At 45.7% G+C, this 17,255-nt stretch overlaps 3 protein-coding genes across 12 annotated transcripts in view; 1 reads left to right on the forward strand and 2 right to left on the reverse strand.

Annotated features, from left to right (window-relative positions):
* Positions 1-48: 48 nt before the first annotated feature.
* Positions 49-8,123, reverse strand: LOC144110371 (uncharacterized). Of its 2 annotated transcripts, XR_013309817.1 has the most exons (8): positions 7,699-8,111; positions 7,532-7,598; positions 7,194-7,362; positions 6,868-6,959; positions 5,651-5,839; positions 4,002-4,247; positions 507-2,517; positions 49-155 (listed from the first exon to the last, which is right to left on the reverse strand). XR_013309817.1 is itself a non-coding variant. In XM_077643226.1 (7 exons), the coding sequence occupies exons 1-7, from the start codon at positions 7,887-7,889 to the stop codon at positions 2,359-2,361; spliced, it is 1,113 nt and encodes a 370-aa protein (XP_077499352.1). In that variant the 5' UTR covers positions 7,890-8,123; the 3' UTR covers positions 396-2,358. The 2 variants fall into 2 exon arrangements, 1 of the variants encoding a protein (XP_077499352.1); XM_077643226.1 differs by lacking the exon at positions 49-155 and having other exon boundaries at positions 396-2,517; positions 7,699-8,123.
* Positions 8,124-8,183: 60 nt separating this feature from the next.
* Positions 8,184-11,210, forward strand: LOC144110372 (CDAN1-interacting nuclease 1). The gene has a single exon (XM_077643227.1). The coding sequence runs from the start codon at positions 8,420-8,422 to the stop codon at positions 9,293-9,295; it is 876 nt and encodes a 291-aa protein (XP_077499353.1). The 5' UTR covers positions 8,184-8,419; the 3' UTR covers positions 9,296-11,210.
* Positions 11,211-12,222: 1,012 nt separating this feature from the next.
* The window catches only part of LOC144110494 (uncharacterized), a 31,046-nt gene continuing 26,013 nt past the window's right edge, over positions 12,223-17,255 (reverse strand). For all 9 annotated transcript variants that reach the window (XM_077643456.1, XM_077643454.1, XM_077643449.1 and 6 more), the window contains one exon: positions 12,223-16,184. In XM_077643456.1, the coding sequence (XP_077499582.1) occupies positions 15,882-16,184 (303 nt within the window). In that variant the 3' untranslated portion in view covers positions 12,223-15,881. The remainder of the gene's footprint in view (positions 16,185-17,255) is intronic.

Raw genomic sequence — 17,255 nt, forward strand, 5'->3', positions numbered from 1 at the left:
AAAAAGAAAATAATCAAAACCAGTTAAAGAAACCACGAGACTATAGTTTAGTTGCCCATCTTTTATTCTTGAACAAGATGTGAACCAACCAACCAGGAATGTTCTACACGTAGTCCCATTAAAATGGAGCGCCAAGTTCGAAGGAAACAAGAATACTACTGGCAGCGCCATATCCTGCCGTGTTAATCAGTAGTTTTATCTACATATTAAAAATTAAAGTTTGATATCAAGGATGACCACTTGGAAGGCTCAAAGACACTTCACCTTTTAAAGTTAAAATGTCAAAAAGAAGTGCTGTTAAGGACCAAAAAGAAAATATTCAAAACCAGGATGTGGCACTGGTTTATTTCTTTTCACACAATGATGCAATTAAAGAAACCACGAAACTATGGTTTAGTTGCCCATATTTTATTCTTGAATAAGGTGTGAACCAACCAACCAGGAATGTTCTACACGTAGTCCCATTAAATGGAGCCCCAATTAGTTCGAAGGAAACTGAAGAATACTACTGGCAGCACCATATCCTGCCGTGTTCATCAGTAGTTTTATCTACATATTAAAAATTAGTTTGATATCATGGATGACCACTTGGAAGGCTCAAAGACACTTTACTTTTGAAAGTTAAAATGTGAAAAGAAAGTCTCAGCGGTGCAATTTCTCAGCAGTGGTGCTGACATTGTATGCAGCTGGACCAGTTAGTAAACTTGTTCCATTGCAGAGTAGCAATGTGAAAAATTTGGGGGGATCATCAATGAACGAAGTGCACAGGACACAGAAGTTGAACCAGGCGTGGAGTGAACAATAAATGCGGCTTCTGGATTAAATTCAAACTCCTGGTTTTTTTTAGCATGCTGTGAAATAGAGAAAAAATGTTTCTATTTCACCTCCCATAAAATGTGGCTGCTTTCGTCGTCTACCAAACCAGCACGTCACCACAGCCACTTCAGAAAATGAAGCATTAAGTTCAAATAAGGCCAGAGAAACTACACAAAAGGACAGAGAGTGCAGTCTGCTTGTTGCAGCTCCCAGCTTCTACCCACCAAAAGAGAAATTGCACTACATTTGAAGAGAAAAAGAAGTTGTGGCACTGGTACTGCATAACCTCTAATTTTCATGTAGTTTAGGTCCCCTTTTCGCTAAAGCGCGGCTGTCATGCTTTCGGTCTTATGCTTTCTAGGAACCTTGTATTGTGAAGTGGCAGACAGCTGACCTGGAAGACGATATAGTGCTTGCGCTCTCGCTTATCGACCACCATTACCGCTACATATATTGAGGACGACAACAACAACAACCGCTCCCTCCTGCCTTGATCTGGGTCTTCAGTATAATGTCTCCCTCACAAATATACGCGTCATTATGTACAGAAATGCGCCAGGTTTGAGGCACTCTCGTTTCAGTCATGTGGATTCGGAACAGAGAAAGATTTATATCTTAGTCGCTGTCGATTAAATTTGGAGCTAGAAGGTCTGTCGTAAAGGCTAGCTGCGTCACACGGATCCATTCGTCAGAGCTTAGCATCCTTTGGGAAGGCATGACATGGCGTGTCTCATCCCCCGCCGCACTACTGTTACAATCTTTATCGCAACAATACTTTGGCACCGCTGCCTTTGCTCGTCTGGCAGCCGCGTCGATCAAATTCAACCTTAAAGGACTCTGAACACAAGCGGCGGCACTGGCAGCGCCCCCTACGTGGCACATAGCATCCACACAGCTGCACGGCCGGGCACGGAGGCAGGGAGACGCGTGACGTCACAATTTCCAAGGAGCTGTAGTTCGGGGCACCGCCACGAGGTGCACCAGTTCAAGGAAAAAAGGAGGGGAAAAGGGCTTTCTGCTGGCTTCGTGCAAAAAAACAATGCAGTTTCAGTCATCTTAAGAACTCCAGTTTTCATTCCAGCAGAAAATTAGACCGGCTAAAATTTAATGTAGTATCCCTTTAATGCAAACATGGTTGTTCACTGCAGATACTTAAAACAAATGCAGCTAAAAACAAAACAGCAGGATGGCAAAATAAATGCAGGGTATTGTACAGTACAGTGCTTTTGATTTTCTAACCAACCTCAGTTTTTCTTTTCTTGCTGATTCTTTTACCTCATGGAATTTAGAATAAATATTTCATTATAAACAGGCAAAGGGCTGCCCTCCCTTACACCGGCTAGTGACTACCAAAGGTGCCCATGACTATGTCCCCAAACAATGCAGGGTTTTTGTTTTAACTCGGCTCTACTGGCAAGTCAAAAACAGCAAAACACATATAATGACTGTCACACATAAACGATGTCACATATAATAACTGATGAAATATGTCTCTACTTTGTGAAGTGAGGTGTCTGCGGCTAATAAAAATGCTTAGATGCTTCACAATGCTTCGTTCTGGGCGGCGATTTCTTCTTCTTGTGTGCCGTTTTTAGAGTCCCAGAACTTCTTGAGCTTGTGAGGTGGTGGTTCACGGTCACCTCCAGTGGCTAACATCTGTTTGCTGACCTTGGCGATTGTCGTGTAGCTGCACCCAGTCACCTGCAGGAGATGGGGGAGGGAAGAGGCCATTAACCACCAGAAAAAAAACCAATCACTATGTCACTGCATCAATATATACAGCATGTAAGTCAACTGTGTCAAATGATTTGCAGAGCACGGCATTTAAAGTTTTCTTCAAGAAACTTGCTAAACAATGCAATGTATCTAAAAAAAAAACTACTTAAATGTGTACCAGGACTGCATATAGCCACACATTAAAAAAAGTACACAGTTGCACACCTTTCAAACAACTTCGTAATGCTGGCATTGTTTGCTACTGCAAAACTGATGTAAACAAGAAGTAAAGTCATTCACCTGCACTATTGGGTGAGGCATCTAATACCTACTCAGTGACCATATTTTTTGGCAATGAAACGAAAGATATTTTCTTTCATTGCCCCGCCAACAACAGATCAGCCGCAGGACTGCTGCCTGATACGTTGCTCGATGTGCATTTGCTGCGCTCCATTGTAATAAAAGGAATTGTATTTGCCGTGACTCTGTATCTGAAATGTTGAAAGTGTGCAGTTATGTCAGAAATACACCTTAAATAATGAGTATTACCAGTACACTATGGTCTAAGAGGACACTACTGAACGCAACCAGAGACTATATATTCTGCCGCGTAGAACGAAAGGATATGCGTTGGCTCTCTAGCCTTCACCCCATTGCCAAGAAAAATTGTCATGTAGTACAGTGGAAAGGTGTACAAATTATAAACCAAAGCAACTCATGAAAATAAATAAGAGCTGTATTGTAACCAAAACAAACAAGATGTAATTCACTGAAATTAGGCTGATGTTTCATGGGGAGCAGCACAAGATAGAGTCTTTACGGAGGATATAACTGATTACCAAGAGAACATTCAGGCCTACTATTAGACAGGGGCAATAATTTATCTTGGTTAGCTTATTACAGCGATACTCCCTGTTGGGCAGCAGTTTCAAGTTTGATTTCAGATGACAAATTTTTCCACGACTACATAGAAAATATGAAAGCCTACATAGCCTACAATTTCTCCAATAGGGTAGTAGACATTAATTATCAATACTGGAGAATGCAACTAACAAAAACTGGAGCCTATGAAGACTGAAAGTGGATGATATGCAGCATGTACAGCACACCCATACCTACAAGTTTCCAGAATGCAATGCTAGGGAAAAATTTCATTTCATTGCTGTCTGTGCTTGCAGCCCAGAATAAATATATATATGAAGCTTAAACATTAGAGTGCAAATTACACAGTGCACCTTTAAATCTCAAACAATGCACCCTACATGCACATAAATTCAATTTATTCAGCACAGCTGTGTTCTGTAAACTTATCACAGCAACTGTACATGTCTGTGTGACCAACAGAGTACACCATCTGATTCCAGGCTATAGGCGAAGGCCACGAGAGGATTTAGTTATTTGTTTTTCCCCTCAATGGCTCACACACTCCACACTTTCGCAGCTCATTGTCCACATCCATGGAAACACACCCAGGAGATGAATTTGTAGCAGTTTGTTGAGTTTGGTCCGCTGGGGGTGAGCATCTCTGCGAGTACACGGCGGTTCTCGGTCTGGCCCAGCTGCGACCGCTCGCGCCACTGGCTGACGAGCGTAGCGTAGCGCCGCGCCAGTCCCGCGCACCTCTGCTGGCAGCACCTATCCTCAGCCAGTTCGTCCAGGCTCCTGAGCTTCCCCAGTGCAGCCTTGCCCTTGGTCCGTTGAACCCGTCGCCCTTTCTGCAGTGTACATATGTCATCATCATCATCAGCCTGACTTCGTCCACTGCAGGCCAAAGGCCTCTTCCATAACCCTCCAATTAAACCTCTGCTGCGCCAGCTGCAACCACCTTGTCTCCGCAAACTTCCTCATCTTGTCCGTTCACCCGACTCTCTGACACCCCCTGCCGCACTTGCAATCTCCTGGAATCTGCTGTGTTACCCTTAAAGATCACTGGTTAACTTGACTTCGCATTACTTGCCCTGCCCATTTCTGGTTTGGTTTATGGGGGTTTAACGTCCCAAAGCGACTCAGGCTATGAGGGACGCCGTAGTGAAGGGCTCCGGAAAATTCGACCACCTGGGGTTCTTTAACGTGCACTGACATCGCACAGTACACGGGCCTCTAGAATTTCGCCTCCATCGAAATTCCACCGCCGCGGCCGGGATCGAACCCGCGTCTTTCGGGCCAGCAGCCGAGCGCCATAACCACTCAGCCACCGCGGCGGCTACCTGCCCATTTCTTCTTTATGATTTAGATTAGGATACAAACTCGCATTTGTTCCCTAACCCACTCCGTTCTCTTCCTGTCTCTAACATTACACTCATCCTTTTCCTATTTTATACATTTATCAGTATATAATAAATATATATATATATTTTTTGCAGCCTGTATTACAACAACAGAAGAACTGCGATAAGCAAATGCGCCATCCACAGTGATTACTGTGGAAGCGGCCCATACTGTAGCAAGAACCACGAACATAACTGAAGTGCTACCGATCATCACATCACATGCGCACTACAATATCGAGCTCCGTGGGTTTCTGGTACCACAAAGGAAACAAGGCAAAGTCATGAACCCCCTCAATAGAACACCTCTCCCAATAAATAAATGCAGAAGCTCTTGCACAACTGGCAAATCTAAATAAAGCAATACAAAGCTAATTTTTGAGAAATTTACAACTTTTAAACCTTATTGACAAGTCAATCCTAGATACTGCATATTCCAAAGCGCCAAAAGAGTCTAGTATGTTTGTTTTTCCTTTTAGTATGTTGCTTTATCACCGCACAAAATATAGTTTGACTTTAAAAATTTCCAGACGCTATTGCTTTGTGTGGATCTGTTCTTGCCTGTCTCTAAACTTTTGTAAAATACACACGCCTTCTCTGCAACACTGCTGACACACTAACACTTGACCCTTTCACAAGCTTCATTTGTTGTAATAATGCTAACAGCAGGCCAATACTGACCAGGCACATACATTAAAGGTGTGGGAGGATACTATATATGCTCTTCACGACAAATAAACACCAATCCAATAAATGCGGTTAAGCGAAACCCACAAATAATTAGCCTAGCAGATAAACCGATGAATAACAGAAATCATTTTTGATGGCCTGAATGATGCACTGTCTCTTACGCTTGGCTCTGTCTTGAGGTATCGGTGCAAAAAGTTGTTGGAGTAGAAGAGAATCTTCTGCGTTGCTCGCTCGCACATCTTCAACTCTCTTAAGCGAGGCCGATGCTCGTTCACAAACTGCTCGAAAGATTCGCTGTGCTTCTGGCCGTTGCCCATGCCCACGGCATGGCTTTTGCCACCACGCTTCACCTGCAAAGCACATGAATGCGCATGTCATCTGACTATGCATATGTGGTCCTACTAGTGGCAGCTGCATAACAATTGATGCAAAATTTCAGTGCTGGTATAGCATAACGGTGCACTGATTTTCCACACGAATAAATCTAAGAAAGGCATGACGCATAACAAAACCAGCAAACTTAGAGCCCCTTCATGAGCCCACATTCTGGCAAAACACCCAGAAAATAAGATGAGGTAATTTGACACACTCAAGCAAAAAGCAAGACACATACAGTGTAACAAGTCGTATATATTACTTGCCTTGCACCATTTTTGAAATTAAATTTAATTGCAAATAAAAAACAAAAATACAAATGATGGGGTTTAACGTCTGAAAGCAACACATGGGCTATGAGGAATGCTGTAATATAGGGCTCCAAATTAATTTAGACTGCCTGGGGTTCTTTACATGCAATGACATCATGCAACACATGGGTGTTTTTGTATTTAACCTTCATTGAAATACAGCTGCAGCAGCCAGGATTGAACCTGCAACATTGGAGATCGGCAGCCAAATGCCAAAGCCACTGAGCGACCCGATAGGCCCTTTGTTTACGTTAACAGTAGGGTCTTTTTTTTCTAGAGCAACTGCTGGCGCACACTAGCAATTGTTTTTAAGCAACATGCCGAAGGTGGGATCAAAAATGGGAGGCAAACTCCACCATTAAATCTTTACGGATTTAGGCCGCTCTTTTGTGCGCTATCTCGTGAGGCGTTCACAGCAAGCTGCTGTTCCAAAAAAAAAAAAAAAATTTCACAGGGACATCTATTTACCTTACATGTTGGTAATGTGATAGCATTAAAAGCTGTTGATGCCTTTAACAGAACAGATGTCACTTCCTGTCTGGTGATGTCACTTCCTGTCTGGTGATGTCACTTCCTTCCAGCCAATGGGCGAATTTTATGACCAAAGATACATCTTTTCCCAATGAGGCTCTAAATACCGTCGCATTAAGGAGAAAAAATGAAGGAAAAAAGAAATGTGGCATCATGCTTACTTCCTCCCAGTTGTAGCACTTTTGCTGCGACAGTTTCTTGGCTTCCTGGAGCAGCTGCAGCAAACTGCGAACTTTCTGATCCGAGCCATCCCCTGCGGCAAGCAGCAATTAGTTCACGCTTCTGTCAGTGCAAAACCCTCAGAGAACGAGACATATACAGTTGAACTTCGTTATAACGAAGTTGAAGGGGCCCGGCGATCACTTCGTTACAGACCGTGTCAACCAAGCTTTCAAGGGAAATACGCATTCTTCCATCATACTCATTATTTCGTTATAATAAACAGTTTCGTTATAACGAGGTTCGACTGTACGAGATCGATACTCACCGGTAAGGTACTTTTGGATACATGCACAAGGCCCCCGCTGCGGTCGGAACTCCGGGCAATAAAGGCGCTCGGCGTTTGGGTCGTCGTACCCGTTGGCGAGGCTCGCAGCGAATGCCTTCGCATCGTCCAGGTATTTCGCCTTCTCCTCCTCAAATGCTTGGTTGTTTTGCTGCAAAAAAAGCAGGAAACTGATCACGGCTGCTGTAACCTAAGCGAGATCAGTGCTGATTACGGAGGGGGGGACGCTGCGAAATGCTGTTTAAAACATGGCGGTTACGCAAAAATATCACGCAAGTAGTTCGCATGACCGCACAGCCATCGTGTCTGGTTTAACTTACCGCCTCCTTGTACCCGACGTCTAGAGATGACTGGAGGCACGCAGCGCACAGAAGTCTGCTCGCACCCCTGGGGAACAGAAATGAGGAATGTTCTATAAACAAGTGACAGTGGATTTGAAAACGCAGAGAGAGCACGAGAAATCGTAGCATGCCAATGAGTTACTTGCCTAATGGGGACGTCGCACTTCTTACAAGTGTTTGGCTCTTTGCGAGCTGTTTTCTTCTTCGTTCTCACGGGCAGTCTCACGTCTGGCGAAAATGGTATCGCAGCCCGAACCGTTCTCCCAGTTCTACTTTTCAGCTCTGCAGGGCTTGCAGCATGCTTTGCCGGTTCGGGTGCCGCGAGCGATGTAGCCATGGCTATGGCTCTGTTACCCCAGCTGTTTTTTTCATGTACAGTTTGTGCAGTTTGGATGGCAGCGTCTATGACAAGGCAGCCATGAAGTAGCGTCTTGAAACCAGACGCTTCGAATTTTCCAGTTAATTGGGCCACCACTCGTACAAGAACCTGTGAAACTAACCGTTTCGAGACAAAAACGGAAACCAAGCACCGAGCAGCCAAGCGGCAAATGCACGCAGCTGAATCAGCCACTGGACACTTTCGTATTGAGCGCTTAAAAAAAATAGGGCTGAGTCAGCTACAACCGCAGTCTCGCATTATAATTTTGCGGTTGGCAGTTTTTGTTAACTGCGTTCAGGTGAATAGCCACCCGATTCTTGGCCGATCCCCCAGTGTGGGTATGTGCCATCTTTTGATAGGCTAACAACAATCAGCCGTTGGATTCGGCTTTGTTGTGCTGCGTTCAAACGGTCATGCTTGCGTAGTTGATGAAAGCCGCTCCACCGAGTTGATAGTGTGCCGATGTCGCGTGAAAAGTGCGGTTAGAAATGAAGCTTGCCACTTACGAGGCGATCGTGCAAAAGTTGCACACGCTAAACTTGCGCAATTGTTTAGACGAGGTGCAGTGTTGTTTTCCCGACGTGGACATAACCACTCTTCGCAGCATCATCTCAGCCGAAGTCCAGCGGAACACCAGAAAAACGTACCACATCTTAATGTCTCCGACAGTCGCGAACGAGCATTACAACTATTTCAAGGCTTGTGTCGCAGCATACGAAACGCCCGGTTTTCTTTTGCGCTACGCCGACAAGCAAGGTGTCTCGCCAGCCCTCATGGCGCGCCTGATTATCGAGAAGCACCACGAGGGAGACGCGGAACTGCCGTCAAAACAGGACATTAATGAGATGCTCAGAAACAGCGCCTGCATCCAGGACGGCGCGCTGGCGGCCGAGGTGTTTATATGCCTCGTGAACGACAACATCTACGGTCCTCTGGGCGACGCGATGAAAAGTTCCATCGGCCTGGAGTACGAAATCCACTTGAAAACACAGCTGAAAGCCCTGGGGCTGGCCTTTGTGGACGAGGACGCGCTCAGGGACCGCGGCTACGACAAGACTCCCGACGTCAAATTGGAAGTGCCGATCGTGGTGGAGGGAACCATCGTGACTTGGGTAGAGAGCAAAGCGCTGTTTGGCGATCCCGAGTGCCACAGGACTTACTCGCGTGACCAGTATCAAAGCTACTGGAATCGCTTCGGGCGCGGCCTGGTTATTTACTGGTTCGGTTTTGTCGACGAAATCGTCGGCAGCCGTAACGAAGGATTTATAATCCGCGACCACATGCCCAAGAACGTTGTGCGAATGGAGGACGCTATGGCCGTCGAAGATGATCCGATGGACAATGGCGCGTTTCTGTACTTCTAGACTGTATTCGCGTGCGGTCATCGAGCAGTTTTACTCCTGTGTAATTGCACGTGAGGCCGCGGGCGCCATTATGGTGTACGGCGCACAGCGGTGCAGGTTGGAGGAGACATGCGTTGGAGCTTTGGGCTGCGCTCCGTGTACGTCAACACGACCACTGCGACCTGTGCATTCTAGCTAAAAGAGACATTTAGCATAGCGGAAATGTACTAGCGTACACAGACGATTTTCTGGTCGCCGGCTGCGCCTGGCCTAGCCCCTGCCACTGCGCATGCGCCCGGTAAACCGGCGTACGTCTACGCTACGCTAAATATTCGTCGCGTGCGCGGTTCTATCATTAGACGCTCAGAAAGTTGGCAGGTTCGTGAATTTTGTTGGTACAGTAATCTGCTCTTCATTCATTCTACGAGCTGCTTGCATTTTTTGCAAACAAAGTAGAGGCCGTTAATGGCGAAGTGCTAGAAGTTCAGAACTTTAAATCATTTTTAGGTGCCATGTAAATGTTTGCGATCAGCAGCAGGGTTACAACTCCATTCTTTCAAATGCTTCTCTGAAATTGAAGAGGATGAATTGGCAGTGTAGTTAAACCCATGCCACACAGACAAATTTAATGCCAGTAAATGCTTATTGCCTCGAGTTTTGACGGCATTTATGCAGTTCCACATGCATAACTCTGATAGCATTAGCTTTACTGCCACTCGCGACCTAATGAGTTCACCACATCTCATCTGCCTGAGCAACGCGTACTCTTGACCTCGTTCCATACGTGCCGCCTCGGTGGCTCCGTGGTTATGGCACTCGACTGCTGACCCAAAAGACGCGGGTTCGATCTCGGCTGCGGCGGTCAAATTGATGGGGGCGAAAGTCTAGAGGCCCATGTACTATGCAATATCAGTGCGCATTAAAGAACCCCAGGTGGTCGAAATTTCTGGAGCCCTTCTCTGCGGCGTCCCTCATGGCCAGAGTTGCTTTGGGACATTAAACCACCATAAATCAAAAAATTCCTCATGCAGAAAAGCATGCAGCTTTGTTTGGGACAACTTCCTATCCAGATGCGGCATTTTTTTCTGTACTTTCGGTGTGAAGGGCACCATTTTTACTATCACTTCTGACAGATGCTCTCAGCTTGTATGCTGAAACGAGAGTTTATGGCTACTTTTTCAACTTGTCAAGCGAGAACAGTGGCATTCTCTGCGAAATTTTTTTTATGCTACATATGAGAATTTTCCAAGGTAATGTGCTCATTAGCACTGTTTATATTCAAGCAAATTTTCTGACTGCCTTGCAGGTGTTATCGTGACTTTCGTACAATGACATTAATCATGGACGTATAGCACCGAATCCAAAAATAATGACATTATAGGGCAGAGAACGATTTTTTCACGCGGTCGCTGTCATATCAGATTGGAACATGATAGTATTCCTTGCGTGTCAGCTGGTATATATATGTTTGTCGTGCCTTCGAATAAATCAGTTGTGAGTGGCGCTCCGTGAGTGGGCGCCTGTAATCCAAAGATGTACCAACTTGCCCAGCAAGACGTTCTTTTAAACTTAAGGCCTTCAGCATTTACTGCAATTTCTTGTGTGCGTGTAGCACAGGTATATAGTTAATCTTGTTCTTTAGAAGGTGAATTTCTTTTTTTACAGTTTTACACACTGCTACTCGATTGCCTTGCTGATGAGCACTTGCATTAATTCTTCTGCTATAAAAAAACTAAGCGCCAAAAAGCGGCACACAGGCGATAAGCTCATGGACATGCACTACTCGCAACTCTCATCGTTATCTCATCTGTGTGCCATGCCGTCCCCATGCTATGCACCTACTTGCCCCAGTGTTTATTTGATCCATTTTTACCTGGTTTTAAACTTTTATCAGTATATATATGTGCTGCTTTTAATAAACATTTAATTGACAGTAGTAGTGCCTTTTCTTGCTCTCATTGTTGACCTAGTTGCAAAATGTATGGCAGGTACCGACTCATCCAATATTTAAGGCGCAAGCCTTTCTTGGCTCATGAATTTGGTTTATGGGGGTTTAACATCCCAAATCGACTCAGGCTCTGAGACACACCGTATAGTGGAGGACTCCAGAAATTTCGACTACCTGGGGTTCTTTTATGTGCACCGACGTCGCACAGTACACAGGCCTCTAGAATTTTGCCTCCATCGAAGTTCGGTCGCCGCGGACGGGATCGAACTTGCGTCTTTCGGCTCAGCAGCTGAGCGGCATAGCCATTGAGCCACCGTGGCGGCCTTGGCTCACAAGTAGCATAGGTGGAAGTTTGTAGACTGAAGTTGTGCGCACTAACTGTCAATCAAAAGTTGTATGATAAATAAATTTTAAAAGTTGATTAAGCAACAGTTCACAAGCAACATATATGTAATGAAATAAAAAAACAAATTATTTACAAATTTAAAAAAAAAATGGAAGGAAGAAAGGTGGTGATGATGATGGATTTTCATGGCGCAAGGGCATCTACGGCCAAAGAGCGCCATGACAAGGTATTTTCCATTTCTCAAGGTGGGGGGAAAGAAAGGCCTTCGCATTTTTGCTCTTAAGCAGACTGAAGTGCAATCCTGTAATTTTTTCACTGCTCTTCTGAAATAAGGCTTGGTCTTAAGCAGCATAGTAAAGTCTCGGAGAACTGACCCCACTTTGATAAGACATACATTGATGATGGTGCTTTGCGTGACCGGGCTCTTCCTAGCAGGCAGCCAGAATCCAAGATCAGGCCAAAAATAAAGAACGAGAGGGGGGGGGGGGGGGTTGTACTCTTTCTCATAGGCCGCATCACCTCGGGGTGATCAGACACTCTTGAGTGTGACACCAGTGGCAGAGCTGTCATGTCATAATTTCGAGTGCTGGTAGCATGGTGCCTAAACTGCAGCATGGGGCTATGCTACAGGCTATTCAAACTCCGCACACAACGCAAACATGCATATGGCTTTTATTTAAAAGGTATACATATCTACATAAAATGCAAGGGAATGTTAAAAGAATCAACTTCAACACGAAACACAACTGTCCCACTGCGTGGATCGCACTGGGAACAAGAAGAGAGATAACATAGCACCAGGCCAATCAACAGACCACTCGGAGAGCGTACTCTCTTCTCAAGTGTGCCATCACGGATGTTCTCAAGCCAGCAAGAATTGGCCTTGACATTGAAGACAAGTGCTACAGCTGCTGAAAGAAATATGACCGTGACTTAGCCCTGAGGCGAGAGAAGTGCTCACGCTACTTTTTAACCATTTACTTCAATTCAAACACAGACGTGCACGTAGGCCTACACCACAACTGCTTTCAAGAACACTGGATCCACTTCACTTGTCTAAAGGTGCGCGACACATGTATGCTTATTACTACTCACTACGGTTCACGGGCAGTTTTGCAAGTAATTGTGAAGGCAGCTATTGCCCGTGCACTCATCACATATATGGCTGTGCAGAGTCTCAAAAACAAGTGCCGCTTGCAACACGCAGAAATACGCAATGTATTTCGTTGCGGCGCATAGCCACGCAAGTTGTCCCAAGACTGCTCTCCCGAGAGGTGCTGGTGGCAGGCAGAAACAATGTTTCCCCACCAACTGTTTAAAGCAGACAGCAGTAACCAAAGGACTGCAGTGCTTACGTTCTCAGAAAAACACAAACAAGCTAAGTAGACTAGGCAAAGAACATGACCTGCACTTGTTACCTGGGAAGACATCTTGATGTGTAACAGCCATAAGCTGAAAGTTGCGTCACAGTTATGTACACAAAAGTGCGAGATGTGTTCATGCACATCTTAAAGGAGTATAGACACCGAACTTTCGGCTGCGTTTTTTTCTTAGTTGTAATGAGGCGTAAGGCATTATTATACATGGATTACCACGTGGTAATCTCCTGTGACCACTAGTCAATTTATAATAGAATTTCTTTCTTGGGCTGTTTCGGTTTCGACTTGTAACAGCCAAACGATGACTGACGTCAGCGTGTGGTTATAGATCACGCGGGGCATGTAAAAAACTGAGATATAATCGCTGCTTTGTCGTTTTAATACATGACAATGCTAAAAACACACTGCCTCAACAGACTGAATGAGTATGTAGAAACAGCACGTATATTGTAGTTTTTTCATGCCTCATGTGACCTATAATCACACGCTGTCACAGTCACCGTTCTGCTGTTGAAGCCGAAACAGCATGGCAGAAAAATTCGATAAATTATTTAGCAGTCATAGGCGAATGCCACGCGGTGATTCATATACAGTAGTGTCTTCCGCAAATAAATGACATCAAAATTGGGTGTCTGTACTCTTTTAATATTACACCTTAAGTTATAATAATGATGAAAAACAAAACAATGAAGTGAGCTCCAAAAACTTCTTTACCTTTATGTACACCCGCCCTTTACTGTTACACATCCTAACCAAACACTCAAAAAATTGTACAGACTAGCCAAACTATTCAACAACGCACCACACCCGTGAAAGGAATGAATAATTTACATGGCTGACCACCTTGTGCAGGGCTGCTGACCCAGTGACACGCGTGTTCCCAGCATTCCGAAACTATCAGTGCCATCATCATAGATGGAGCCACATGACTGACCAAATCGCTGGCTACTCCTCAGACTATGATACCACTTCCTGACACTGAAACGTGTCATTTGCGCAGCTTACGTGGATGGGCCGAACACAGCACGCCTAAATTCCACGCAGCCATGTGACGTGCAGTCTCTGGGCTAAAACAACGCTTCCGTCAGTCGAGCAGATCCACCTCGTGAAGTTGGCCGAGGCAAGTACGGTACACTTCGTAGTGGCAAGAACATCGAGAGGCAAGCTTGCATACAGATGTCTTCAGCTAACATGCATACGTTCCTACTGCTGCTACAAACACGGATGTTGCAATGTCAAGACGGGCACCTAGCAAATGTGCACTTCGAACCAGCATTGGCCGTCCGCAGCCAAACAAGGACCACTTACCGTCGAAAGCATACTTAAAGCCACAACACTCAGTAAGTCTTCAGTAGCATGACAGGCAGCCAAATGCAGGAACTGATGCGCTAGCAACAAGAGTGCTATCAACAGGCTGTACAAGAAGAAAAGGAAACACTCTTCAACAGTGTCAAAAAACTATTGCAGCCCATGATCCACTACTGTAAGATTGCTCTGGAAGGCATTCACACAAGTACACGTGCTGGGCAGCAGCTAGTAAGGTGACAAAAAGTTACGAGTTGGTATGGCACGCAGAAGAACAAAATTATGGATTGGCTGTCCAAGGAATCCAGCAGTAGCTTTTTTCCCCGCTCTGTAAAGCTTTACAAGTGGTGTGTAGCTGAACAGGCATTCTCTGCATGAAACGTTCACTCAAATGTGCCGCCAAATGGGCCAGAGATTCAAGCAGCTGAATACAGTAAGCCATCTCCACCTACATGACAAAAAATTATCCAATAACACGTGCATTGTGTGCAATTTTACTTATATTATCCACGCAGCACGCAGATTCAGCAAGTTGCATGGCCTTTCGGTCAAGTGGCAATCCCTGCAGAGATGTTTCTCGGGGATTGTGAAGTTTAAATGTGCACTGAAAATTGCAGCTGCTGTGGTATTGCTGTGCATGAAAGCACAGCTTGATGTCCACTGCTGCAAGTCAGCCTAAGCACTTCATACCATTCAGTCCATGAAGCACACATACGAACAGGAGTGGCGCCATAATGGACAGTCAGTGGCCTGAGCACAAGTGCAAAGGATTAGTTCGAATGATTAACAACATATGCAAACCCACGCTTATGTGCTCCCTGAAGAAGCATTAGAGCTCCCAGGTTTACTAACGCAAAAATTTGGCAGTAGCCCCGTCTATCCCGACGTCGAAGCTTTGGTAGTGTCAACTCTTCTCCTGATCCCTAATGTGATCTGATTCGTAAGTGAAACATGCCAAGCTCTTATCAACCCACCGGGAGCTTGGCTAACAGAGGAAGGCTACCAATTTTGTTCGCGTGCAACACACTGCCTGTGGTTGTGCCCACTTGCAGAGTGCGAGAGATTCAATACTACACCTTCCTTCCACAGAAAACGGTCACACTTGAGCTGCGGAGAACGAGCCAACACAAAGCAGCAGTCAGCAGTCAATGATACTGCATTCAAACATCCTGCACTGTAGGCATAGCTATAGATGAATTCTCTGAACCGACGTTTCAACTTTTACCAATCATCAGGCCACACGAAGGCAGTGGACTACCGCTGCTGCTGGCTGACGTCACGAATGAACCACTTGCATTCTGCATTCCAGATATTCGGGGACAGCAGTCAATACCGCACACTCAACTCGGCGCTTTCAATAGAATTTAGAACCCCTTGAAAGCACAAACACAACTCGAGATGTCAGCAGTCTCCACTTGTAAGACTGCGTAAGTCCCCAAAAGAACAAACCTCAACAGCTAGCTAGTTCAAGCCGCAGCTCAAGTTGAAAGACAGAACGGCAACACATAAATAGTAGAGTAATGCGTGCGGCAAGAGTGGCAAAGGGTAGGAAACAAAGGTGTGTGTGTGTGTGTGAACGACCATAAAAGAGGCATGGCATCGCAACCCGCATACTCTGCGCACATCTTCTCAGCAGTTCCCAAAGTCCGCAAAGTTCGCGAACGACTCCGTGGTGGAACCACCTGCCGTGCTGGCGAAAGGGTCGTCGTCTGGCGGCACAGGCGGAGCGGGAGCAGCGCGTGTGGGTCCGCTTGCAGACGAACCGCCACCCCGCGAGCTCGTGAGGTGCTTGGGGGGTGCTGGTCTTGGCGGTGGTTGTTTGCCCTTTTTCGGCGGCAATGCAGGTGTCGGACTCTCGGCGCGTGCAGGCTGTACCGGTGCGAATGGGTCGGCACCAAACGGGTCGGCACTGGTGGCAGCAGGGGCGACGGCCTGCAACAATTGTGTTCCCAAAGAAAATGTGCCAAATGGTACAGGTGGCGCAGTGCATGCCACGAGTGTGGCCAGTATTAATAAGATGGCGCCACTGGCCAACGTCTGCATGTGCGCACATTTCTGCCAGAATTGAGGTCAGATTGACACTGGGCTCGGAACATCTTCACACACTTGTCTACAATAATTGCACCGATGGCCCGATATAGGTAAATGGGGAGACCTGCAGATTGAATAAAGACACAGCCATCACAAACATATGTATCTCCATATCAAAAAAGCAAGAAAAATCGTACCTTTTTTCATCGGATCAGAAGCACAGATACAGTAGAATCTCGATGATAAGATTACAATTGACACAATTTTCAAAAATGTCCCCGACAGAGCACACTGCATACAATAACTTGGGGTTCGGGATGATATAAACAATTTCTCAGCCATAGCAGATGATACGAACATGCAAACCACTGGATGCCTGCCAGCGGGCGCCCAGTGACGATAATGCTATTGAAAAGAAACTACTTGGCGATAGCAAGAGAAAAAAGGCACAAATGAACATTATGGACTTTTTCAGCTGAAAATAACCGAGGCAAAAGATGAATACATCAAACGCCTCAGCGCCAGGCGAAGCCTGCTCCAAGTGCAGGTGGTAGGCTTCGCCACACTAGATATAAATACGTATTTACACGATTGTAAGTCGACCTGAATGTAAGTCGACCTCCCTGCATCACATTTCTGAAAAAAAAAAAAAAAAAACTTGGAGGCCGTTTACACTTTGCCTTTAACAACAGAACGCGATAAAACTATCCTGTGGCCTCCGCTTAACACCAGCCGCTATCGGCTGCCACGCGCGGGCACGCTCGTGGGCACATTCCAAAACGAAAATGCATTTGTCACTGGACTACTCATCCACACTTGCACCATCGTCCTCACTAGCGCTGCCGTCACAATTGCTAAGAACGACAGCAATCTTGAATGTAGCCGTGAACGAGCGCTGGTCGCTTACCGGACCCGGAGCACAAATGACGAAGCACTACATTAAAAACTTGTGAAACGCGGCCGGCCAAATGC

This window comes from Amblyomma americanum, chromosome 11 (genome assembly GCF_052857255.1).
Source record: "Amblyomma americanum isolate KBUSLIRL-KWMA chromosome 11, ASM5285725v1, whole genome shotgun sequence".
Classification (NCBI taxonomy): Eukaryota; Metazoa; Arthropoda; class Arachnida; order Ixodida; family Ixodidae; genus Amblyomma; species Amblyomma americanum.

What these genes read in the sequence shown, in the direction of transcription:
- LOC144110371 (XM_077643226.1), bottom strand. Translation starts at nt 7,889, where the DNA reads ATGGCTACATCGCTCGCGGCACCCGAACCGGCAAAGCATGCTGCAAGC. An exon ending in AAGTGCGACGTCCCCATTAG is followed by an intron (nt 7,599 to 7,698) that starts GCAAGTAACTCA and finishes TCTGTTCCCCAG; the next exon opens with GGGTGCGAGCAGACTTCTGT. An exon ending in GCTACAAATTCATCTCCTGG is followed by an intron (nt 2,518 to 4,001) that starts GTGTGTTTCCAT and finishes CATCTCCTGCAG; the next exon opens with GTGACTGGGTGCAGCTACAC.
- LOC144110372 (XM_077643227.1), top strand. Translation starts at nt 8,420, where the DNA reads ATGAAGCTTGCCACTTACGAGGCGATCGTGCAAAAGTTGCACACGCTA.